Genomic DNA, 27653 nt, shown 5'->3' with positions numbered 1-27653 from the left:
TGACTAACATCTGCCTGTGTTTACTTAAAGTTTGTTCACCTTATTTAAATCATGTTATTGCAGCAAATTAGGGTTGTCAATCTTATGCATTCAGCAATGAATTATAAAGACATCAACAGTGATAGCAATAGGAAAACAAATAAATAAAAACACTTTTCAGATTGCAATCCACTTTGCTGAAGACATCCCTGCTACCTCTATGATTTATTTCAACGTGCTGAAAATGAGCAGTGATAACAACAGTAGCTTTGATTTTGAAAAAAAAAAACAGTATTCCATTAACAGTTATCTTTAAACTCATGTAGCAATATGTTTTTGCCTGTGAGAACACAACCAATGAAAAAAAAAAAAGGGGAATTTAACCCTTTTTTGGGTTTTATTTTAAAAAAGAGTTCTGTTTTCGCGTCCCGTTTTAAGACAACTGAACACAAAGCAGCAGTTAAAAGTCCCATAGCTCTTCTTAGACAAAGCAGTGATATTGTGAGGCTGAAATACTTAAATCATGTGAAAGTGATTAGACACCGAGACAAAACCAAGTCATTGCTTAATTATATCAAGCATCTCTGACTCATTGACCGCATTACAATGTCAGACTGGAGCCCGACCCCCCACAAACCCCCCCCCCAGCACTGCCTGGATGTTACTTGGCCATCGCACTGTATTACCTAACACTGGACACGTGATGTGTAGTGACATTATTAAATGCAACGCTGTGATGAACCTGAGTCACATCACTGGATAAGATGTGGGGGGGGGTCTCTGCGGGGGAGTGATAGGAAGCTGCCATAATTGCAATGCATATGTTGGGGAAGACACATTGAATCAACTACTCTGACAGTTAGCAACTCATTATATCTCACCTTCAAAAGTGAGGAGTTTATTCCTGTCCTTGTACACACAATGCTTTAGAGGTAGGGAGAAAACATATATAGGTTGTGTGTAGACTACAAAATATGCATATGCAGTCATGGAGGTAGCTACGGGCAGAATAACACATCTGCTCTGAGAGACTCACTGAAAGGCTTTTGCCGCTGACATAAAGACACTTCTTAGATTGGCAGTATTACAAATCTAGATTAAACAAGCACAAATATCCAGAACACAATGCTTTATTGCCCAAAACGTTTGTTTGATCTTCTAAAATGGCATTGGTGAAACATTACCGCCACTATTTCACAGAAGGGGGTCATCTTCATATGTCTTCTTTTTCTGACCAAGTGCAGAAAACAAAAGAGATGGAGTTCAAATCAACACGAACAATATTCAAAAAATCCTTATAAAAGGAAATCTGGGAACAGGCAATATCTTGCTGAAGGAAATATAATATTATCAAAAAACTGCAAAAAAAAAAAGTTGAGCACACGTTTTTTTTCACATTTTTTTTTTTTAGCACACATTTTAGTATTTAATTATAAACTTTTGTCGTCATGATAGCCCTAAAAATATGTAGTTGATATGTTAACCTTTCCCCGCTCCCCCTTTAGCTGGAATTGATATTATTCTAGGAAAAATGAATTCTCTACTAATCTACTAACACTACACACATGCCTTGAATTATAGTTCCTGTTTCCTCCTCTCAAACCCTATGCCCAATGTATTAAGCCTTAATCACAGACACATTTAAAGAATACGAGGTGTAAATGTTCTGCTTTGAGTTATTTATCAATGTACTGATGTATCTGCAGATGTGACACAGTTCATCACACCACACTAAAGGTGGGCGCTGAGATGCAGCGAAGAAGGCGGCACATGGTGGGATCGGCTCTCCTCTCAGGAGTCCTTCAACGAGACTGTCAGCCGGCGCCAAGAGCGGGTGACATCATCTCTATTTCTAGCTTTCAAGTGGAGCATTCAGAAGCTGAAAGGTATCCATTAATGGGGACCAGCTGCATGGTCGGAAACACCAGTCAGTACCAGAGACCTCTTCCGAAGAGTCAAGAGCAGCTGCCAAGAATCACATTTGAACTTTTTCAACTTGTCCTCAGGATATTGTGTCAGAAATTGATGTCAGTCTAATTCCACAGCCGTCGGCCTACATTTGCAGCAGTGTGTGACATGTTTGAGCTTAAATAATCATACTAAATAGCAACTGGTTAAACTGGAGAGGTAATATTGATCATTGGTGGAGGCAAAATAAACAAATGTAGTGGCTTTTGGAGGGATGATTACATTTCCAGGTCGGCACAGAGAGGAGAACTAAGTATAAGTCTTAACCTCATTTTCCTCTGCTCACTTAAGTGGCTCTCAAGGGACCAGTTCTCTAATTCATTCGGCCAAAGCCAGCGAGCAGTGTGTATTTGGGCGTGTGTTCGCAAGGATCCGACTGCTACTGTGTGTGCATTACTTGCACATTTTCTGTATAATCTTGCCTCAGGGTTTGATTCATGCCCAAGTGCTACCCACTCCAACACACACCCTACTTCCATCCCACCCACACAAATAAAAGCTCACACACATTCGCTCACTGATATGACATCAAAGCGTCCAGAGTCAGCCTACGCACTGTCATCTCGTGAACGCAAAGGAGTCATCATCAAATGTTTTCTGGGGACATTTGAAAAGGAATAGAAGAATTATGAATTAACATTGCCATATTAACAAAAGCTAACGTGCTTGGTAGCATAAATGGATACAAATATTTGGTGTCTCCCAATGTACATGTCTTGAAGAAGAGCGCCACTATGGCTATCAGCTGAGATTTTGCCAAAGAATAGAAAAAGAGTTAACAACCTAGTATCAGTTCCAAAATGTAGTCAAGTTTAGTTAAGCGAATTCTTAGTGGAGATAGAGGCATCGGCAGCAATGTATGGTGAGGTGGTGTTAAGGGTCAAGCTACATACAGAGTCAATAGAAAACGATTTGTAACCATCAGTAGCATTTTATATCTACGGAAGGTCATCTAATTCAGGGTTCTCAGGGATCATTTCCAAACAAAGAGCTCTGACTGTTAATAGTCATTTAAACCACATTCAGCTATATGTTATCCAACCCTAACATTACAGTAGTTTTACCAGCTGAGGTCAATTGTTAGCAATATTTGCCTTCTCTACATAGAATACCGCATTGTAATTCCACTTGCCAAAAACAACAAAATACACATTGATTTATTTTACTTCCATAATATAAACTGGACCTTGACAGCACTTGTTTATGTACAACATATGGTGGGATACAATACTTGATAGCATTTATGGACAGCCTTGTAAAAACAAAAGTAGTAACCATAACAAAGCGCCTTTTACAAACATATCTAGTCACTCCGTATGATGACCTTTTCATGCTTTACTGAATCATATGTTGAGTATTTTCCAAACACTTGACGGTTCTTCCACAAAATAGCTCATTCACAGCTCTGAAGCTCCACTGGATGTAGTGTCTTTATAGCTTTTTGCATGTATGGTTACATAGCTACTATCTCTACAGGCTCCTTCACATTACAACCCTGCAAACAATTAAAAGTGATGGCTTGGCAGGTCTTTTACTTTCTTCCTTGCAACACTAACTTTTACATTGGAAATTCTAAGTGTGAGCTTTGAGTACACAGACTGATCAAACTTAAAGAAGGATTTGAATGCAAGCAGCTGCTGCCTCCTTGTTAGGCTGATCCACTGTTCCTGCAACTTCCTGCCTTCACAGTGCCCTACTGTGTTCTTTATTACAGAGAGAATTACATCTGCAGGAGATCCTTCTGTTCAGCCGTCCCCACCTCACCCCCTCTTGTGTTTCACTGTCAGACACCGGTCAGCCAGCATCCAGCTTGGCGTCGGCACTGGCAGTGATGATTCATCCGGAGGAGGCCGAGCTCCGTCTCTCTAATCGGACTGAACTAAACTTTCAAGGGTATTGATCAGGCATCTCTGTCAGTGCCATTAGAGACACTTGATGCATATAGTGTGTGCCCAAGAACCCTCCTGCTTCTGTCAATGTGAAGAAGATTAAAGGGAGAAGAGAATTAAGGGGGTTGGAGAGGAAAAACACGTTTTCAGGCAGAACAATCGAGAAAGGCTTTGGTTTGCGAATCAAAGCTTTCGAGACAGGAACATTGGAAAATATGCTAGCCCTGTCTATCAGCATGTGTGTATATTAAACAGAAAATGGCTGTTCTAAGGACAAGAAGACATTAACAACATCATTTTCTGGTTTATCCCATCTTATTCCGATACAGGCCTACGGGCATAAAAACGCAATTTGTTTGTGTTGTTAATGATCCATTGACTCAGACTAAAGTATTGATGCAAAGATAAACAGTCCAATATAATGGCAAAGTCGACAATACAAATTATAAATACATATCATCTTTAAGGCCTTTATTTTGGTCCAAGCACACACTCTTCTTTTCCTACTTCCTAATGCCAAGGAATATGTCAAATTATGGTTTAGGTCTTTTCGGTGAGTTGATATCATAGACTGTATATATAAATGGACGTAGTGTCCGTGACGTCACCCATAGGTTTCTGCAGAGTTGCTGAGAAGCGCTTAGTAGGCAGAGTCGGCCGCTGCCGTGTCGACAGTGAAGTCAGAGTCTAACTCCCGCCTGCTCCAGCCTGATCCAAATAAGGGCAAAGAGAAGGAGCCGAGGCGGCATAAGATAAGTCCGATATTTAAATGAAGAATACTCCACCAGGCACCAACACAACAAACACGTCCGAGTTCAAGTTGTGTTCCCCGGATCAGCCTCGCAGCTGAGCCCCTGTAGCATCCTGGAGCTAACAGAGCTAACGGAGCAAGCAGAGGGACAGAAAGCTAGAAGCAGTAGTCACCGCAGAGACCTGTCCATCAAAGTGACCACGCCATAATTTATACAAACACGTTAAGACCTAATATAACTAAAAGGGGTGCGTTATAAAAAAATGCACTCCCCAATTCATTGTCATGAAGGTGGAATCTAACTATTATCCAGAATAATTTTTATTGCATCCAGAGGTAGACACATGTTTATTTCTGCTGTAAAGTTGGGCATTTTAACATGGGGGTCTATGGAAATTGCTCCTTTCTGCAGCCTGCTTCTACCAATAGATGAACTGCAGTTTGTGGCACTTCCTTATGGGCTTCCCGGCTCTGCCCCAGAGTTTGCCGCTTGGTTGATATACAGTTGAGGCCTAAATTATTAGCCCCCCAGGAGTTATGGAACATTTTCATAAAATTCTTCCCAATGTTTCCAGCATTGATAAAACTTGATATAATCAAACATTCACCAGTGCTATTTAGTAGCTTTTGGTACTTTTTGGAACGTAAAATACGTTTTTAGGCTTGCTTTATATCAAATATAGTGAAAAATGGGTTGGTCAAAAATATTAGCCCCCATGTGAATTGTTGCTTTCAAAACAACCTAGTAAAGAACTACTCTAAGAGGTTGTTGTCAGTTGTGGCTCAGAAAGGGTACACTATTGACTATTAATGGCCATGGGGGCCAATATTTTTGACCAACCCATTTTTCACTATATTTGATATAAAGCAAGCCTAAAAACGTATTTTATGTTCCAAAATGTACCAAAAGCTACTAAATAGCACTGGTGAATGTTTGATTATATCAAGTTTATCAAAACTGGAAACATTGGGAAGAATTTTAGGAAAATGTTCCATAACTCCTGGGGGGCTAATAATGTAGGCCTCAACTGTATATTTGGGCTGCAAAATTCATCAAATTCTTTTTTCAAAATTGCAATATGGACTAGTGGAATATCCAATAAGTTCCCTATTTGGTAAAGGAAAACATGTGAAAATATTCATTTGAATTAAGTATCGTGGTTTTGCAAAGAAGTCCAGGCTTACAAAAGGTATTGTACAGATATAACAAAAAGTACTTGTTTGGTAAAGATCCCCATTTCAATAAATAAGATAATGGGAAATATGTCACAATTCTTTTAATTTCCTCTAATATCGTGAAACATGGAAATGGCAATATCAGTTAAAATAATTGCCATGTTCCTAAAATGCAGCCCTAATATATATCTAACTGTGTTCAATCAATATCAAATTGTATTGTGTACAACACTTCTACTATTTGCGATGTTTAATCATGTTTTCTGAAACTGATAAGCTTGTGAACTTAAGACGGTCATTACTGGTAGCTCCGGAGTAGCCCACTGACGCTCGTCTTTGTACAGTTTCCTTCTCTCTCCACGCATCAACTGCACATCCAGCCCGCAGGCAACGTGAACTGGGGCACAAACAATAACAGTAATCATGGAAAATCATGTGCTGCTCTGGCGGAAGAGACCAGCTGACTGGCAGACTGCTGGAGCCCAGAGGGCCTCCTGCACAAGCAACAGAGAGATGGAGAGGGGGTTGGAGGAAGGGGAAGCAGCGAGGAGAAATGAGGAAGAAAAAAAAACATCAGCAAGCAAAGAGGAGAAGGATTCACCTCACATCCCCTCTGCTCCAGAAGCTTAGTCATCTTCGCTTCCACATTCTGCCTTTTTTCAGAGCGCTTCACAGTCTCCCTCCTCCCACCGCCGTGCTCTCCTCTCCTCATTCACTTCCCACCCCCATGGAGGTGGACAGAGTGGTACGTTCCATGACTATTCGTTTGGCGATGCTGGCTGAAGCTTTAAGAAGGATGGGAGGACATGGCCGTGCGCCTGTGGCCGACTCTTTGAGGAATGGCCGTGTCATGTTTGATTAACAAACTGCAAGGGAGGGAGGGGGTATCATTGACGAAAAACAGGGTGCTAATGACCAGACACCAGAGATGGATAATTCCTCTAATTGTTAATCTTTAAATGAAATTGTAATTGAGGTGTAAAATGAAAGCATGTTTCCAAGCTCAATCACCCTTTTGTATCAAAGACATGGCAGGACTGTTGTAGATTGTAGTGAGGACAGTCATGAATGGGCAGACCGCAGATCAATGGGCCGCTCTGCACAGTGATGGAGTGCCGTCTTAGCTTTCATTACTACATCAGTGTGCCAGTGATCAATTGGCTGGTGTCTCATTACTGTCTGGCCGGCAGTGAAAGTACTCTTCAACGTCTGGGGGGGGGGGGGCTAAGGCTGTGGCAATAGGCGAGATTTCCACAGTGACCGACACATTCATGTATGATTGAATGTTATTGCTTCATTTTGGGCCAAGGCTAATGGTACGTTCACACTCTCACACCAGTCACACTTCCTGAGTTGGGAAGTCGTGGTTTTGAGTTTTAAGTCGCAATGTGAAATTGACATGGATGCTATAAAAGGAGAGGTTTTCTAGGACTATTTTATTGGTCAAAGGTTAGCAATGAAAGGTGTTCCACCATTTTCCAATTGTTTCTTCCAACTGAAGAGGGCGTGCATGTGAATTCACAGGGAGGAACTTTTTCATTATTATTGAAACACAACATGAATGCAGCATATGTTTGGATATCTGCCCTGTGTTACGGATCTGCTCAGAAAGTGAATCACACAAACCATGCCGAAAACATAACCACTTGGGCGAAGGAAATATAAATGTATGCCTTTCCAAATTTCCTTGGATACATTTCATATTTGATGATGAATCAAAGTGAATCAACCCCTTGAAGGAGATTATACAGAAAACATTTAAGTCGCATGGTCGTAACTGAGATGTAGTGCAAAGCTGTTATTTGTAAAGGCTAGTCAAGTCTCATCTACATTTGTGTGTTTTAGTTCAATTTAAATGGTCAATATACAACTAGAGAAACATTCTCACTGAACATTGTGTGTCACTTTGAACTAGATCAAGGGCTTCTGGTGTTTCCTCCGAGCTAAAGTACACCTGCTGACACTCTGGCAGACAGATCGTACTAAAGATTATTTATTCCTCTCTAAGAAACATCTTAGAAAAGAGGATGCTTCTGAGAACATCATCTGCCTTGGCAGCTTTAATGTTTGGAAACAGTTACTAAACAGCATGGGGATAAGGCGCCCCGGGGTCTTCGGGTACAGTAGCACACAGCTGAGTTCTACGGAGAAACCTCTGTCTGTGTCCCGACTCAGAGGGCGTTGGGGGATGGGAGGTCACATGCGCAGTGCTGCAGGCTTCAGTTTGTCTACACACTCTTTGTGTTGATCTTTGTCTCTGAACTGAGTTTATATGCAAGACTCAGACAAACACCAGGCTTTCAGATCACAGGGGTGCCCCTTATTTCCGCCTTTAGTTAGGGATAAGATCACATTTCTCACCCTGTGCAAAAAAAACATGAGCAGCAGAGAAGAAGTTGAGGGTAAATCCATCACTTTATTTGCTGAATAGTTTACCGCCTGTGATAAGGTAACAGAAATACAAAATGGTATCGAACTGAGAAAGTAGGTTATGAGAACAATGTCTCCATTTGTATCTAAATCTTAAATGTTTCGGATGTTTTGCTTGTGATTATCAGTGGTATGGATAATGCGCACACTGGAGACAATGTTACTGTTTTGGGACATTAAAGTCTATCTTTCCATCAGAACTGCAAGGTAACAATTGTTGTTCTCTTTGAGTTTTAATCAATAAGTCTAATCATTGTAAAAAAAAAAAAAAATCCCATCATGGTTTTCTTAAGCTCAATGTGACATCCTCGTATGTCTTATGCCCAAAGTCTTATTTCAAACAACCCAAATACAAAGATATTTGATTAACAATTATATAAACAGACTCAACACACAATCCAATGATGTTTGGACTCACCAAAATAGTTAAATATTGTATCAAAAAGTCTCTACCTGTATGCTTTAAAAGTGTATAAATAATAAATCACTAAATACACTACAATACATCCAGTAGAGCTTCAGCACTGCGAGTTAGCAATTTTGTGAAAAAACGACAAGTGTTTGGAACATTCTTAACACATGATACAGTGAAGGATAAAATGGTCATTATATGGAGCGTTTTTGGATGTTAATCACCATTTATTTGCCATGACCCTCCACACTTTGTAACATAATCTGACTGTAGGAGTAGGCGACATACTTTTCCACCTTTCAAGCCTTCCAAATATTCATTTAAATAGAAGCATCAGAGTAGCATATAGAGGGCATGTCATGTCTGACACACAAACAGCTAATGGTTGCCTCTGCCTTTCCACTGCTCTGCTACAAAATGGCCTGATGAAACGTAGAAAAGAGAAGACAAGGGACAGTGGGAAGGCATATCAGGGAAGAGATGGGGGGCACTGTCGGATTGTTATGCATGTGAGGCGGGGGGGGGGGGGGAATGCGGTGTTGCCTGGAAGCGCGCGGGGACGGCGAATGTCACTCCGATCAGTCGGAAGTGTCACGACGGGTAGCGGAGCCGTGACCTCTGATGGGGAGAGGGGAGAAACAGAGGGAGAGGAGGGAGACACGAGGCAGAGGGCAACACAACAGAAAAGGCAGTGACAGCAGGAACAGAGAGGGGAACAAGAGGGAGGGAAGTTTGTGGAGGGGCCAACGCCTAATCCTGCCAGCGCTCAGGGCTTCAGGAACAGAGGAGTGATATCAGTAAAGACACATTCACAGGCGGACTATCCTCTAAATGAGGCCACTTCTGTCTGCTGCCTCGCCTCTCACTCACAACCTCCCCTGCAATCACAGTGGAGAAACACCTCGAAGCTATCTGCTGCCCTGTTTAAGAATCCCACCACTCCATTATATGTTGGACCAACACTGCTGGTCCCCTGCAACAATACATCTGTATTAAACAGGTATCAAGAGCGAGAAACCCAAACGAAAAGGTGATGGCCTCTTCTCTGTAAAAGCTTTCCTATTGTTCAGGAGTGAAGCTTTTATCTGCTGCATATTAAACAGAAGCCGAGGCAAGTGTATTTATATAGCACATTTCAACACAAGGCAAGTCAAAGTGCACACAAAATACGTTACAAGCATTACGATTTAATGCCGTATAATAAAATGCCATTTCAGTGCATTCAAAAACAGATAAAAAGCCAAGAGAATACAAAGAATGCAAAGTTAAACAAGCTCGAATGGAATAAGAAGGCTATAAAATACTAAATTAAAAGTTACAGTGCAGTGTAAGTTGGATTTGATTTAATACATTGCAGCGGCTAAAAGTCTTCAGCCTGGATTTAAAGTGACCTGCAGTCTTCTGGAAGTTTGTTCCAGATATATGGAGCACAATAACTAACCGCTGCCTCTACAGAAACACAACAGAGCCATTTTTCCCCCTCGTTTAATGCCTCTGTATAATTACCAAGGTCTGACAAACCTCTTCATAAACGATTAGAGTAATGTTGATATCAATAAGACGCCATCGCATTAATGAATTCATGGTTTGTGCTAGAGCGACGTCAGGAGGATCCCTATCGTCGGAGTGACATCTAATTTAAACCGGGTGTCAGGAAAAGCACCAGAACAATATGTCAGTTATGTCATTACGCAATGACTACCAATACATCAACACAGCGCCACTGCGGAGTTTTACTGCCCGTGGATATCAATGAAATTGTATGATAATGAAATATTATTTCACTTGGGCAGCCCTGGATGCTTTCTCTGGAAGCAGTGGGAATGTTTGGATAGGAGAGTACGATATTGTGACAAAAAAAAGCAAAGACAATAATTAAAAAGTGAGAGATGAGGGTGGGAGAGGTTTTTTTTCTCTCTGTGGTATTCTGGGTTTAATCTTTGAACAGCATTGAGTAGTTTTCCTTTTTCTGACATGTACTGTATATTATGACCACTGTGTAACTTCTGAGGAGGGTAAAGGCCCGGAGGCTAAAGTGTGAGCTGCAAAACCACAAAACCCTGAGCTTAGACCTGCAGTCTGAGACGAATCCGAGATGAAGCAAAAGCAGTCTCTAGTGACGGCAGATTTTTTACATCTTGAACCCCAGACTGCCAACGATCCGGTTTGTCAGAATGAGTAAATGGGTTGATTCAAATTGTTCAAGGAGCCAAAGAAAAAAACACAGCTAAAAATAGTTTTCCAGCTGGAGTAATGCAAAATAGGAAGTATCATTTGAACAAACCTCTTTTAGGCACTAATGTGAGATCACACCAACACTAATACAGACACAGTGTGTGCCTCGCCTCTCTGAAAGCAGGCGGATTACTGTGCCATGGAACAAAGTCCTCCTCTCCCCGCCAACACTAGCAAACCTCCAGAGTCTTCTAGAAACAGAGTGTGGAGAGCTTGTGACTAGAATTACTGACACACTTTTAGAAAGTGCTAATCTCCCCTTGGGTTTTTTTTTTCCTCCACATTTTGCTACAAAAATGAACAAGCCACAGCTCACTATTTCAGTTATGTTTCACTGACTTGACAGCAAGCCTGCAGTGTCACACAACCAACACGGCTGAATGCACACCCAATGAGAATTGTGCCTGGGAATTTAAATACCAACTATTTATCAGGTTTTGTTTTGGGGATGTCTGAAATCTGACATTTGAGTTGTTTAAACACAGCCCTGTGGTAGCATTACAAGTACTGTTCATGTCAAAAATAATAGCTGAAAACACACCAATACACCGTGTATTATTTATCCAAATTGCTTTAATTTACCGTCATTATGCAAACGGAATCAAACTGGTAATTAACTGAAATGCTGATGCAAAAAAAAAAATCCACAAATTCCCTCTCTTGCATGTTTTATAAGTGACTTAGAAATGTCAGTTTGAGATAACGCAAGTCACTGAGCTGGAACACTTTCCAAAGTAGTGGTTCTCGAATACACAATATTTGTGCCATGTTCAGTTAGGAATAATTTACTGATGTACAGCAAATTGAAAGATAAGTACCCAAACTTTAAATGAACGATACTGCTGGAGAGGGAATTACATCGCTCTTATTGCAAGATGCATTTCATCCAGTGAAAGTGTTTATAGGAATGCGAAAAAGAACAACTGTATGCAACAAGACAGTTAAGCAACACCAATGGTTCAAAGAAGTCAGATGTATTGTTTGTGTGTGTGAAATACAACCAAACTCTTTTGTAAAACCGGATAAAAACAACAATTTTATAGCAAAATATAACATTTCTCTAGTATATTGGATTCACACGGATAGAATAAGTATAGCATACTGTTCAAAAGTTAAAGTAGACATCATATAACCACAACACCAGGGTTCAAGGACCTTTGAATATCTTACCATTGTTCCAGTCTATATTTAAACTGATAAACAGGCAGTGAAGGCAACAATTAGAATATTAAAATCAACGCCAAAGTCCTTACCTGTGGCAGGGCGGAGGTGAGCTGGCGCTGCAAAGAGTCCCGGTCGTAGATGACGTCCTGGAGGTGCGACTGGGACACGCCGAGGCTCTCCTGGGTCTCCCTCAGCGTGTCCAGCAGCCGGTCCCTCTCGTCCAGCATGTTGACCATCAGCTGCTCAAAGTGGGAGTCCGGGTCCGAGGAGCTGCTCTGAGAGCCGCGCTGGTTCAGAGCCGTGTCCTCGCTGATGGTGGGCATCACCTCGCACATCATCTTGGCGCTGCCGGGGGAAGAGGGAGATCTGAGATTAGACAGGAAATGAACTCAGTGGTCGTCAGGCGGTGTGTAACCAGGGAAAAAGTGAATTCAATGATGGAAAGTATGTTGGGTTAGACTTATTGCTGATGGCTAATCATCAAATATGGAATACAGTCATTCATATTGCATACAAATCAAATACTATATTCATGTATTTTTTCTTTTAATGTTTATCTTTGCTTTTTAATGACTGTTTTTAAATGCCATTTTCTTAATGTTTTTCATTTTTGTAAAGCACTTTGAATTACCTGGTGTTGAAAGGTGCTATATAAATAAACTTGCCTTGCCTTAACCTAGATGGAATTTCCCTTCCTCGAGATTATATATTCAAGTATATCTTGATAATATTTTTTATGTTACATATATTAATCATTACAAACTGCGAGAGGCTTGCATTGTAAAGGTAACTTATTGCAACACTATTTAGCCTCTATGGTTAACATTATTATTTTATGAATCTAACATGTTTCAATAGCAATATTTATTTTTATGTTGGATTTTTTTTATATTTTAATCGTTTAACCTTTATTAGAATTATGGCATTTGTATTACTATTATCTTTTTATTTGTATTTCTGTAGTACCTATATGTTCACTTTGTTTTATGGGGTTTTATATTTTATATTGTTGCATCGATTCAGTCGTCTTGTGTCTTATCTGTCGGAGAGAAATCATTGTTTATTTTATTTGTATTATCATACATTATACCTCCTTGTGTCTATTAACCTGATAAAATGTTATAATTTGCTGCATGTACCTGTAAAGCTCTTAACAAATACTCTGAGGGGAATTTGTTTACTTGTGATGTGTCATTTTGTAAAGCACTTTGAGCTCCATGTGTTGTATGAAAAGTGCTATATAAATAAAGCTTTATTATTATTGTTATTATTATTATTATAACATGAATCTAAAGTGTTCAACTTACCTAATTACTCAATAACATAAATGACATTTGGAGTGTACACAGGAAACCATTTACTGGTGGGGTTTCATTCACAAGGTCTGGAACAACTGCTGTAAAGTTTATTTAAACTTCCAAAGACGATACAAGCCAACTTCTGTGTTCACATGAGTGTCTACCATCCACTGTTTCTGTTAAGATGGCTGGTGAGGATGTGACTGTGCCCGACATAGCTGGAGCTCGACTCAGCGCCACCTCCAGCTGTCTTGAGAGGCTGAGGGTTCTGCCCTAGATTTCACGCTTGCTATTTGATGATCCAGCCCAGATCCAGTTGCATAACACACTATGCTATAGTGGATATCTAAAAAACCATGTTCCAGCTTCCCTGGGGGACTTCAGAAAGCCTCCGGAGTCACCTTAACTGATGCGATAGTTCATGGGTAAAAAAACAGATATGCATCATCACACATCAGAGTCATGCAGCCTAATAAGCTCAGCCACAAATAACCAAGCGTTAAAGATTTACCGAGGTGAGGTAAAGAGGTGAAGCACGAGTGATACACTTCAGATAGTCTGCTAAAGGAAGTCATTTTGCTTTCTTTTATATCAGTTCAATTACTGTGTGCGTTGAGTGGAAACAGATACTCACACATGCCTCCATCAAAAAAGCAAAAAAGCCAACATGTTTCACAACAATATCACAAAAATAGTGTAGTCCTCTCTCGTGGTTGGTTCAGTTCTGATTGCAGCTAAACATATTCTGACAATGTTCCTTTTTCAGTCTTCCACAAATACATTTAAAGGCATCAGTCTGGTGCTCGGTATATCATCCACAACCTAACAATGCCCTTTTGCTTACAGGTTAATTACTTCTATTCATTCTGTACAGTAGACCATGGGGCCTCAGCGTGTTAACCCAGGTCAGTTTACTCAGCGAGCCTTCAGTCTCCCATTGCCCAGACTCGGTCCCCTCTGGGTGGGGTAAAATGGCAGGATTGTATCTCAGCATGTTCTGGCAGTAGGATGGTGTCTCCCAATTCTTCTCCAGGCAGCCAGCCAGACTGTCACCAGTTCAACATTCAGCCACCATCCGCTGCCGTTTAGACCTGAGAGACGGAGCCTGTGTGCTGCCTGGCTGGACTCTCTGCGCATGCCAGCCATTTGTTTGGAGAGCAGGCCAGCCGGCGGACAGACCGGGACATCGGCGGTGCATTTTAAGTAGACGGTAGTGATTTATTCCTGACTCTGGCTCAATGCGTGTTAGTTGATCGCAGGGAGGAAGGTGCTGGTTGCATAAAAATCCATACGACTACGGCGTCTGGCAGTTAATATTAAAACAGACTTCAGGCAAAAAGTCTTGTTGCTCATTGTTATTGCTTGTGTTGCTTGTGGCAACTGGTTAAAATACAAATCAGGTAATGTTCTACAAAGAAACATTTCTATGTGAAGTTGTTTTCTTAGTAGATTTGTGCTATTCCAACTTTCCACCAAGCTAACTCTGGATAGGGATTTCCAATGATGAATGGCTAACTTTATTGACACTGTACGGAATTGATATTTTTACATTACATTGCATTTAGCTGACGCTTTTATCCAAAGCGACTTACAATAAGATATCTCTGAAAGTTAAGCAAAATGCAGAATGGCGGCTATGAAATGCAAAATGGAGTCCCTTTTTCCCATTCTGAGGGTTTAACACCCAAATTAGACCTTTACCTGGAGCCACTCAAAGCTCACACCTTCCCAGTCATCCAACATGTCGCTGCTCTCCACAATGATCCAACAAAATAGGCCCTAAAATGCCACGAAACATTTGTGTTGTTTAATGGCGTTTTATTTCTCCTTTAAGCCATGCGGAAAGCAAAGTCTATTGAGGATGTTTTTCTGCTTCATGGCACATACAATCCCCTTTTGTCCTGTTCCTGCAACTTATGCTTTGATCTCACCGTGACTGCCCCTTAAATCATTTCTACTGTCTATGAAAAATCAATAGACACGGAGGGAAATTGCTCTGACTTTTGTCTGCGCCCTTAGACGTATTAGGCAGCCTTGCTGGAAACCAAAAGCAAACCATATCACTCAGTTAAACATATATCCACTTACTTGTGTCTGTCAAACCGTCATCAGGCCTGTCTCTTTTGTTAAAGTGGCAGATAAAGGACTTTGTCTGCAAAGCCTTGAAGCCAAATGCAGTGATAAACACCCACTGCTTTCACTGAAATGTCCTCTTTGGTAGAGAAAATCTGTTCCTCTACTGCTAGAAATTCATTAGTTTCTCTCTAGAGTGAAGCAGGCAGGCTGAAGTGATGGCAGGTAAGAGCTAGTGGGATCCTCTTGGACAGATAAACACTAATAACCCACAGTGGGCACAGTGTGAACAATGTGTGGTCTGAGAGCTCTATTTGCACGCTGGGATACAAATGTTGTCTAGATTGGGCTCGCTAGCAGTGACAATACTACTTCGTCACAACTAGACATCCAATTTGACCCTCATTACAAAAGCTATTTGACCTACAGATATTCATAGAGCCTGAAACAGGGCGAATACTGATGTGGTGTCATTCATGTGCTTATTTCCTCTAGAATGCAACATCATGGCTCATTACGATAATGTACAGCAAGAAATCTGGCCATAAATTCCACTGGTCTGTCAGACCTTGGTTTAGCATAAATGCATGTCTAATAATGATATGTAAAACGTTATCTGTCAGAGGGATACTTGCAGGAAAAGAGCTATTCGTAGTAACTGTTGTATAAACAAGATGAAGCTTAAGTGATTTTAGCGCGGCTGGTTAAAGATGTTAAATGCACGTCTAAAATGATGCAGAACTCACGAGAGAGAGAGGATTTAATAAGAAATTCACACAGAAAAACAGGCAGGGATCATTGGGATTTTCTCTCCATGCCATATGCTAATCAATGAATTATTCAGGGGGTAGGAGGGAGGTTTTCTTCCCAATCAGTGCAGAGTCCTTTTATTCTGCCAAGCAACCAAGCTCTAACACCTGGCTGCAGACTGAAGTCTATAGCTGGCATCAGGAATGTGTGGAGCAAACTTTGAAACCTACAAAACGGCAGAAATAATGCTTGAGATCAAATCGGAAAAAACGATAAAAATCACAGCAAAACATTAACACACAATCAAGTCTCTATTTGGGTAAGTTCCAGGACTCTATAGGCCTGAAACACTGAAGCCAAAAACCAAAGTGTTTTACTGAGTCAGCCCAAAACCAACAAGTACTACATCTGTTTTGGACACCTCAGGATTTACATCCAATGACAAGGCAGAGTTACCTCACACTGCATGTAGCAAGGAGGAAAGAAAGGGTTTGGAGACCGGGGTGTAAGGGTGTGTAGCAGAGTTCATTGAGTTCATGTCTTGTCACACACCTAAACTAAATGCCTTTTTTCATTAACAATCACAATGTTTTGCGCAACGTCTGCAGAGATATCTTTTAATACAGCTAAATAGACAAAATAAAACTCCAAACTCCTGGATTGAGAGTTGAACTGAGGCAGGCAGTGAGCTATCTATATGGGACAGCTGTAAATGACGTAGAACCACTTCATTTTGGGAAGAACAAATCAGCAAACTGGGGCTAATTTCCTGAATGTCTTCAGTTAATCTCATTAATGGAAACCATTGTGTGAGAAGATAAGGAGCAGCTACACAAAACAGCAGTATGTGGCTGAGCAATATATGGCCAAGTGAGGCAAATTCAGCACTATTCACCACCTGGGAAACATCAAACGGCGTGTCGAGGAGCGAGCGTGTGCCGAACAAGCCGACGACTTAACACGACACTCTGTGGCTTTGGAGATAAGCAGCACTGCTGAATGCTGATTTTGGAGATGCCAAAAATAAAACCAGCGTTATTTAATAGTGTGTTTAAAGCTTTGTCATCACCAAGCAACTCAGATACTCATTTAGCAAGGAGATGCTCATTTCAAAAAACAAATGCCTATTAAGAAATACGAGGTCAACTTTTCAAACATTTGTAACACCCTATTAGGTTCAGCTCATCGCTACATGAGACCAAATTGTTTTGATGATAATGCACTTCACCGACATCAGTACCACAAGCACAAGGCTGATTACGCATGTCGCTTTGCGGTCGTCGGGGGGGAGCTGACTAATGGGAAATTCCACTTTTAAATAACGTCTGTGTTTGATTTCTTGGCATGCCGCTGAGCGCAAGTGCATGTGCAGGCGGCCTTGATGAGCACAAGTGGCGTAATGGGTAATCTGTTGCATGCCGCTCTTTCCCGCATTGGCATCCATACCAGGCCACCAGGTGGGGAAAGTTTGACACAGCGTTTTTATGAATGGGAAGGACCAGATTGCATTGTACACTCATAGTGTGGAGAAATCCCATTCATATGGCTCCATGCACCAGAGAGACTTCTGACAACCGAGAGAAAGCCTGCCAAGAAAACAACAATTCAAGTCTATTCCATTTAATCACAGCCACAGGAACATACAACAAATCTCAGGCGGGAGTCTACTGAGTGGTTGGAGCAAACCATTAGCTCATCTCCAACCCGTGCGCCCAGCTGATGTGTGACCTGTGCGGTGATGCAACAGCCATGCATTATAAGAACTTATACTGGTACTAATGGATGTTTGATGGTGAAAACCTCGGTTATTGCAATACAGTGCAAGGCTCTCTGATACTGGAGGAGTAATACAACTGGGTAGGTTTAGAACATTTTTGCATTAAGCCGTGATAGCAACAATGTCATGTGACTGGTTTGAGGCATGGCAGTAACATTTAGATTTTGTGTATGTTGTCGTGACATTTGGGGCATTTTAGCGCCAAAAGGTACATTTTCAGTTTGAGTTTAGATAGGTTAGCATAGGGTAGAGGGTTATATGAAATGTATTGGACGAGATAAGAAGGCACCGCAGCAATAATAAGCACAAGTCGCAATAAGAGCATCAATCATCTGAAGATAAAAGACAAAATGAGAGTTAAATACAAGCCAAGATGGATTTTAGATAAATACTACAATACATGGCCCGACATGACTCAAATACTTATTCCTACAAAAAGTGAACTTTATAAAGCTTTGCTGATCAATGTCAGTAATAACTCAAATAACCAATTAGTCGTAGAAGAAAATAATAATCACCCACTATTTGAAAATGTATTAATTTAAAATTGGTAGAAATTGCCTGCTTTCTCTGTTTTATATCATATTACATTGAACATCTTCAAGTGTTGACTGATAGAACGAGACATTTACAAAGGCATCACCTTATACTTTAAGAAATGGGAATTGACATTTTTCACTGTTTTTTGACATTTTATCAAGAGGCAGATTAACCTAGAATATCTTTAAATCTTCCCTGAAAAATCAATGTTTATTCTGCTGTGACTGACACCCTTGTGTGAACACTGACACACAATGGGGATGAAGAGGGTGGCACGCCTGGGTGTAAAGTTACAGTCAGCCCGGTGCCATTAGGGAGGCGGGAGAGGGAGAGCAGGCTGTGCTTCAGTGTGTGTGTGTGTGTGTGTGTGTGTGTGTGTGTGTGTGTGTGTGTGTGTGTGTGTGTGTGTGTGTGTGTGTGTGTGTGTGTGCGTGCGTGCGTGCGTGCGTGTGTGTGTGTGTGTGTGTGTGTGTGTGTCTCCATTTGTCTGAGTGAGCTTTAGCTCTACCTGTGTGTGTGTGTGAGCATCTGTCAGAGGGAGTGAGGGAGGCTCTGTGTGTCTTCTGATGTGTGTTTCACTGGCTGTGTGTTCAACTGGAAATAAGTCTGCATGCACATGAGAGCATCAAAGGACAGATGTAGCCTTTAACATCACCCACAATCCCCTGCAGCAAGGTCATGCAAACCATCAATCGATAGAGATTGAATAAGAGCACGGATCGAGGTGAACGAAAATAAAGAAAGCAATAAAGCCACATTTGTAACGGATTTGAATGGTGTTGCTCGCCACCACCGCCAACATTACCTTTCTCATTATGGAGGTTTCTTTTTTGGTCAAACCTTCCCCATGAAAGCTGCCCTCAAATCATAATTTTATAGACATAAAAGCTGCTGCCACAGGTAGCCACCTCTCTGCAGGACAGGTAGTAAAAGCTTTGTCTGCACACCAGACATATTAGGCAGTGAGGTGCATGACGGGAAAGTCTCACTTCTTTAATGCAAAACCGTCAAATTAAGCATCCCCGCTCTCTGCATCGTGCATATGAGTCACACTTGTGCCACAACTTCAGCAGGATGCAGGCTGAAGCATGCACATATTGGTTTTGTTCCTTTAAATGTCACGGTTGCAAAATGTGAATAATAATTTGCCAGATCATAGCATGCTCACAGCTTTTTGCCTGGGGGGTATTAACCTTCTAGCTAAAATGAGCAGCACATGCATGTGAGTGCCTTCTCATTCATTCATTCATTCATTGGGTAAACGTGTGTGTGAATGGGGTTGGTAGATGTGCATGGATGACAGAGAGGCTGTTCTCCCTGCTTGTATGTCTATAATAACCGGTAATAATATTGTTTAAAAGGAGGGGCAGCTGTCCCTCCTTTGACAGCTCCTCCTTTTACTGTCATTAACCCCACACACACACACACACACACACACACAAACACAAACACACAGGAGGCCTGACTGCGGCTGATCACGTCTGTACACCACTGTAACATCTCCTCCTCTGAAATGATAATTGGGGAGAATCCTTGGCTATTGTCTCAAGTGCATTACATCATGGCAGTCTCTCAGTCTGCATCCCCCCCCCCCCCCCCCCCCCCCCCTTTAACTCTCTCCTCTGTCTCTGCACTCTGTGTGACAGCCAGCCGTATTTCTTCCCCCTGCAGAGCCCTCACAATGTCAACCACACACACGATATGATATACACCGCGCAACAATCCCCCCATCATCACCCCGGAGTGTGAGGATGTCACCGCGGAAAATCACCTTGAGCTGCGGGAGGCAGGGCAATATAGGTCACCGCAATACCAGCGGCAACAGTGTGCATACTCACAATGTATTCCTCTACTATGAGAGCAGGCTCCGGCAGCGGATCAATGACAACTGCAGTCCCAGCGAGCTAAAGCATCAAGCGGACAATCCTAGGAGGCTTCTTCGGGGCGAACCAGCAGCAGCAGCAGCGACGCCGAGGATCCGGTAGAGAAGGTGCGGCTGGTCCCCGCCGCGGGCATGGTCCGAAACAAAAGAGCCGGAGGAAACGCCAAATTAGCCGCGTCGGGTAATGACATTTGATTTCCGGGGAGAACACACACCGGGTAAGAAATTATGGCATGTTACAAATTCTGCTGTGATAAACGGAGCTGGAAAAGACCATTGTCGGAGCAGGCGGAGGGGGGGGCGTGTGGAGTCTTAAAGTTACAGCTGTGCAATTATTTCCCCCCTCAGTGTGGACATATAATAATAAAAGACTTATATTAACAACAACAGCTTATTTATAACATTGGGGTTTTTTCAAGTGTGCACGTTGGGGAGTTTTACTATAATAAATATGAAAATGATTTTGGGCTGCCTTAGATAAAAAGAAAAATCAGAGATGACATTTGCTATACAAACTAAATCAAATATATTTTCAACATTTGTAAAAAATAATGTAAAATAATTTCCTTGTCATAGATCAATAAGGTCTCGCTTTTAGATTTTTTTTCTTCCAGAGCTGATAAAGAAGCTCACCTTCTCCCCTCACACAGATGGTCTCTGCCGGGACCAAAGTGTTATTTGGGTTCTTCCAACAGTTGCATTTATTCCTGATTCCTCCAGACGGTATGTTTCGCTGCATATACCTTCAAAGTTCTTGATAAAAATAATTATATGAGGTCATTTGCTACAAATTAACTCACAAAGTCATTAAACATTGGACTGATATAATGAAGCAGATGTGATGTGAAGTTTCTGCAGGGACCTTTGTGTATAGTAAATGTTTTATTATTTAGTGATATTATTTAAGTTGGTGAAAGTAAGTTTATGCTTTTATTTTTGAAAGCATCTTTGGGCATCTGGTGATTGAGTAACCTGGTGTAAATGTATATATTGGAGACAGGTGGTGGGAGCAGAGCACTAGTAGGCATATGTGTTTTTACCAGGGTGATTCAAGCAGGAAAGCCATAGGAAATGCTTCAGCAAAGGAATAAGAAACCTGTTCATTGTACTTTTGTTTGGTGGATATTGCAACGTGGAAATAAATGGAACAAAACGACTCTTGCCTGGACTTGGATCATTTCCTCCTGCGTAGAATTTGTGATATGGTGCCTTAGCGGTTAACTTTTAGGTACATGTTCTGTTTTACTTTTCTATGATTTGGGCCGCTCCAGGTATGATGAGGGTTGAGAGGAACTGGCCAAGCACAAAGACTGAATGAAATGGTAATATAACCATCTCACATTTTCACGAATAAATGTTGCTCATAATAATAGCTGTGCTGGCAAAACTGAGCCACTTTTCATCGAGGAAGCACTCAAAGACACAGTATTTATCCTACTTAAATAATAAATGCTATAGATTATGTTTACTTTGCAAATGTTTGACGTAAGAAATATTGAGGAAACTGTTCAGAAGTTTAAGTTAGAGATGTCACACATTTCCTTCATGACAGTGGATCTCAATCATTTGATATACACATTTGCCTCAAAGATATATTTGACACCTAACCAAGCATTTAGTCTCAACATTAACCACATGTTTGAAATTGCAACTGTAATCCAGGAGAAAATATGTTTCCCTTAGCAACTAATTCGGCAATGCACTTTTGTTGTTTAGAAAAGGTTATTACACTGAGGTTATTGCTTTTGATATTACATTAAAGTTACATATATTTTACATTCAGTAACTCTAATGGTCACAGTGGGCCAAATTACACACATGAATGTTACTCTGTACGATCCTGCTATCGACCCACGGTGAAATATTACCTTGTGACTCGGCAAGAGTGTGATCACAGAGAGAAAAGGCCTTTTTCTGCTCATCAAATATTAAAGAACTTTAGTAAGTTGTTTCTGGGTGTCACTGAAGGTGGTATTATTCCCATTTATAAGAAGAGGCTTTTTTTGGAGAAAGGCATAAATGTTTTAAAGCAGCCTGTGTGCTGTGTGTGTGTGTCCAGGAGAATGGAGATAAGTGACTCTTATTGAGTTCTTATTTACGGTAAGTTTGTGTAAATGTTTAAAAGATACATTAAAGTTGGACACCGAAGAAAGCACATTTTGTCCACAGGAGAAAAAAAAAATCACAGGTTCCACACATTGAAAATGAAGTCTTGTTGGTGATGTTATCCGTTTTAATACTTGTTTCACATTTTTACTTCATTCTGTTTCAGTTTTTACTATCTTAAAAGTGAGACTTTGCCGTTTTATATAATTGTAAACTAATTATCCCTCGGGTTGGGACTTGTGTTACTTGGGTGTTTGCCATTTAAAAAAAATTCTACTTGTCCAAAATAAATCATCAACAATGAAAATAATCATTTGTTGCAGCCAAAAGAAGATATTCCAACCTACCCCATATTTGAAAACGTATAAAAACACTGGTTTCTTGACATTTTGCTTTTTTCCTCAATATTTCTGACAGGAAACCAAAACTAAGAATCCAGAATCTGAAGCCAATATTCAATGTTTTTAGTTCATTTATGTTACAAATGAAGAAGACACGTTTCTTATAATGATGTATCAGCAGTGTTTCCCTCTGCTGAACACCTCTGCCTCGCTGTGTTTCCTCTTCCTGAGCTGCAGCCGTGTGGCCTTGTGACAAATTGCTGCTGAGAGCTGACCAGCTGATTGGTGTCGCTGTCCATGGTGCTGAAGCCTGTATGCTTTCTGTATGTGCTGCACTGAGGCTTATTGGGGAGGGTGTGCTGGGAATGTTGACATGTCAAGACTTTAGAGAATATTTCATTAAAACATATTATGCACTAAGGTGTTTCCTGTCTTATTCCTCTTTTCATTAGGTCTACATCTCACCTGTTCTGTATATATATATATATATATATATATATCTCTTTGCACATTTCTGTTCTCTTTTACAACTGCACAACTTTTCCACTTTACATTCTGATATACTTAACTAGGGCTGCACATTTAGTCAAAATTGTAACGAAATTGCAATATGGAGTAGTGCAATATTCAAATTCTAGGAAGCACAATATTTGTTAAGTGCCAAATATGCAAAAAATACCATTTTAAATTAAGTATTGTTGTTAAGCATAGATTTACTGGCCTACAAATAGTATTATATAGACTGAACAAAACACCACGTTTGTTACAGATCCTCTTAATTATTTAATATATTTAAAAAAAGGATAATCTCCAATATCATCAATTATATCATATCGTCAATTATATCATGTTGCTATATCTGTAAAAATAATCAACATCCAACCAAATCGTGCAGGCCTATACATTTTCAAAGCAACTTTATAAATGCAAAAAAATATATACAAACGTGTAAGTACAACAATAAAATAACGGTTTTCAAAATATTCTTCATATTCATTCTGTATGTGCTCCTATTAACAGCTTAATTCCTCTTCTGTGCTTTGCAGCCCAAAGGTAGCCCCCCCCCCTCCCACTCCCCTCATTAACTCGTCTGACAAATTACCAAAACAAACGCGCCACTAATAGGTGAAGTGCTGGCTCTCTTCTCAAGTGAAAAAAACACTCCACTTGTGGGTCATCACGCCTGCAAAACACTGGGTAGACAAACACAGTACTTCATGCTATGAATTTGTGTTTTTAAACAGAGAACTTGGGTGGTTTTATTAAATACCCTGATTTCTCCTCATGACTATCACAATGATGATTACCGCATTTCAATTGCCACATCCCACCCACTAAATTGACCCACCACCTTGGGCCTGTTTTGTGATATCGCTCCTGCATATTAATTTCCCTGGAGATGCCAGTCCAAGCCTCTGCCTCTGAATGGTTGTAAAGCAGCCAGGTGACCAATACCCCACTCATATCTGAACACCTTAGAGATGGAAAGTAACTCATAATTTATAGTTTATCTCAGAAACAGTTGCACATTCAAAGCTTAAAAGGTGGGATTTGTACGATGGATCTTTTGACTGTGCCATCAGCGGGAATTATTCTAAAACGGGTGCCAGTTAAAAGGCAATGATCAGAGGGATAAAGGAATCAAGAAGAAGCTATAAAAAGAAACCTATAAAAAGAAAAGAGACCTGTGACGCCGCTCAAATCTAATTCTCCTCCTCATGGCTCCACACACTGCATGTTTGAATGTCATTAAGCGAGTCACCCTCCCCCCCCCCCCCTTTCGTCATGCAAATGGCCCTCTTTTCATGCACCATGCAAATCTCACATCAAAATCTCAATGATCTCAAAAGGCTAAGCGGTTGAGCTCCTCACGGCCAATTAAAAAAGACACTCGGCAGGCTTCAGAAATGCTGATGCAAATGTTTGCCCAGGCTGATGGAGGGACCTTGTACAGCGGTTTGTATTAATGAATACATTTGAATGTAAACCGCCCATATGATAACACGGCCGAGAATATGCTCTTGTGAACTCAAGGGAAATTGTGAAGTGTTGCCTGGCAGGACGCCTCTTCAGGTCGTATCATAGAAGATCAAAGGAAATGTGTATTAGCAAGGCTGACATTTGCCACATCTGTTAACATAACGTGCCTGTGTGTAAGTCCATCCTCTCAGAATCCATCCAAGAAAAAACAGTGTGCAAAAAGACAGAGGTCTGCTATCTTTATGACTTCCCTGAACCTCTGTTTCTTAGGCCTGGCTGGAATCATAAATGAAGCCGGCTGCCAAGGGCTTGCTGCGTGATTCAGTGATAACAGAGAGGAGACGGGGCTGGGTGTGAGATGCATTAGAGACAGAGCGGAGAGGGATTACAGGTGTCTGGCCCCCTGTAAATCTCTTTATCTGTTGAGCCCACCCCCTGAGACGGCAACGCTATTGCACCGTATAGAAAAATCCCCACTTTCCTTAAACACACAAGCCATATCTCCACGTTAAACAGTGATAGTATTCTTTTCTTTTTAAAGCGCAGGCACACGTGCTGAAAGGGTAACACTGCCAAACGGTTGGAAGTGCTTCTTATTCTAACTAACAGATGCGAAAATGCTTGTGATTTCCAACCGAAAACCCATAGACTTCACTATACGATGATACAAAACAAAAGAAAACTGCATGATAAATGACGATCTATAATATTAATAACTGATTCAACTACAATTTGGGATCTTTCTTTTTGGAATTTTTAGATAGGTTAAAAAAGAAAAAGGAAGGACCGACATGCCTGTAATGTCTGACGCGTTAAAGGTGGTGGAGTACCTCGTTAAATCGGCTATTCTGACAGTTATTGTTCAATCACACACTGCCACATTTCAGAACCTCAGCGACTGCACTCACTGGACATTTCAACATGGAGGAAAACAAATGGCACCGTACAGCTGCCAATAATTCATGCGGACTTGACCTGCGCTCTGTGCTGCGGAACTACTCATACCATAAGAATCATTACACTGCTGCCATATGCTCACAGTTCTTGTTAGGTCGTATGTTTCATCTCATTAGCATTTGACTTTGAACTTAATGTGAGAGAAAAGTTATGGCCATGTTTACATTAACACACTTTGATTTAAGGCACAGTGTGGATGGCAAAAAGCATATTTACATTCCATGTGGCCATTGCACTGGAATTCTGATAAATGTTGCCGTACATTTGGATAGATAACTGGATGGGGAAAGAATATGGCACTCTGAGGAAAGTAACATGTCATCTTGGTCAGGAGACGGCAGATTGGGCCCTGACAAAGGGAACTTCTTTTCGGAAATACATTTCTTTATCTACCTGTTCTCTGAAAACCTCTCTCCACCTCTCTTGACCTCAACACTGAGAGATCTTTGTCCTCATTCAAAGGCTTATTCAGATGGGAAATGTCACTTTTCGGGACGAATGGGTGTGTAGAAAGCAGAAAGAGTTGAATGTGAGTTTGTAAAGTGTTATTCACCAATGACCTTACTAGTGAGTTATAAATACCTTGCACGGTTAAACACAACTGTTGAGCGGTAATGTGTGCATCAAGTTTAGTATGTCATCAAGCTAACATTTGCTAATTAGCTCTCAACACAATGTACATCTAATGCAACAAATCTTTCGTTTTTCAGGTCATATAGCGGGAAACCATGACCTAATGAAGGGGCTTCAATGGACGAAAGTGGTGGACCTCAGTTCCTGGAGCCGGAGAAAGAGGACAAAGTAACCTTGCCCTTTTCCAGGTATACAGACTTTAGCCATTACCGCAATAAGGTGGGTGTGTTTTCCCTTCTTCTTTCCAGCCTCTTCACTCCCGCCAGTCACTTAGAAGAAGAAAGGTCAAGGAAGTGTGCAATTTACTGAAGCCACACACAGGAAGCTACATCTGCAGAATTATTAGCTCATACATGGATAGAAAAAACACTTTAGAGGCAATGCAGGGGTCTGGGTGATAAAATATTGGTCTCCTTCTTTGGGCTTTCAAATGAGAGACTTACTCCAGAGAGGGGGAAATACAAATAAGATAGTTGGATAGTGGATAGTTATAACTTTTTCTTAGTGCCAAGACTGTGCAAAACATTACTGTACACTCGCACAGCCAATGACTATCTACTTTATTTCTCCGTCTGAAACAAAGGGGAAATAGAACCAGTCTGACGTCATGGAAACGATCACATCAGAAATCTCAGCTCGTCCCTCACAGAGGCCGTGTGTCAGAGGTCAGCGGCACACGTACTGAATACCGCTCTCATCATACCTCACACGGACACAAAGACAAGCTCGCCTGCTGGAGCCATTAAGTATTAATCGAGCGCGTTCCTCCGCAATTTTAAATCCAATTGACTTTTTGTAGCAGGGTGACGGAGAAAGGGAGGTGGAGAAATTAACTTAGAGACAATCTCTCTTCTTACTTGCTAAATAATTCCACAAGACATAAAAAAAAAAAAAAAGCAGATACAGTGTTGAACCACACGCAGGTAGACCCCAGTGAACACCTGACAGTCTCTCAGCAACATGAGTGCGAATAAAACCGGGAAAAAATGAAGATCAATGGGTCTGCTCGGTATGAAATTGTAACAAATCACGAAGCACCCCAGGAAAAGACCCCCTGTCATTGTGCTCAAGCTCAGCGTGACAGAAAGACGAACAACACCACAGAGCAGAGAACGCGTTGGATCAATGAACGGAGAGGTCAGCAAAACCTAAAAGAGGTGACCGAGAGAGGAATAAGTCCTGATGTTGATGATCAGAACAATGACGCATCGCCCGCGCTCCTCAGCCTGGGCCATTAGTTCACGGCCGTGTTTAGAAATGATTCACCGAGCGCATTCTCTAATGGCCGTCTTTACCATCTTATCTACAGGTG

General features: G+C 41.1%; 1 protein-coding gene across 1 annotated transcript in view; it reads right to left on the bottom strand.

Moving 5' to 3' along the window:
- Positions 1-20379, bottom strand: part of ppfia2 (PTPRF interacting protein alpha 2) — a 158487-nt gene extending 138108 nt beyond the window's left edge. Inside the window, exons 1-2 of the mRNA XM_034133513.1 lie at positions 20281-20379; positions 12094-12349 (exon numbers count right to left, since the gene is read on the bottom strand). Coding sequence (XP_033989404.1) covers positions 12094-12342 — 249 coding nt within the window. The 5' untranslated portion in view covers positions 12343-12349; positions 20281-20379. The remainder of the gene's footprint in view (positions 1-12093; positions 12350-20280) is intronic.
- Positions 20380-27653: the final 7274 nt, after the last annotated feature.

This window comes from Trematomus bernacchii, unplaced genomic scaffold, assembly GCF_902827165.1.
Source record: "Trematomus bernacchii unplaced genomic scaffold, fTreBer1.1, whole genome shotgun sequence".
Taxonomy (NCBI): domain Eukaryota; kingdom Metazoa; phylum Chordata; class Actinopteri; order Perciformes; family Nototheniidae; genus Trematomus; species Trematomus bernacchii.
Note: the sequence above shows the minus strand (reverse complement) of the source record. Positions and strands in the feature narration are given on the sequence as shown.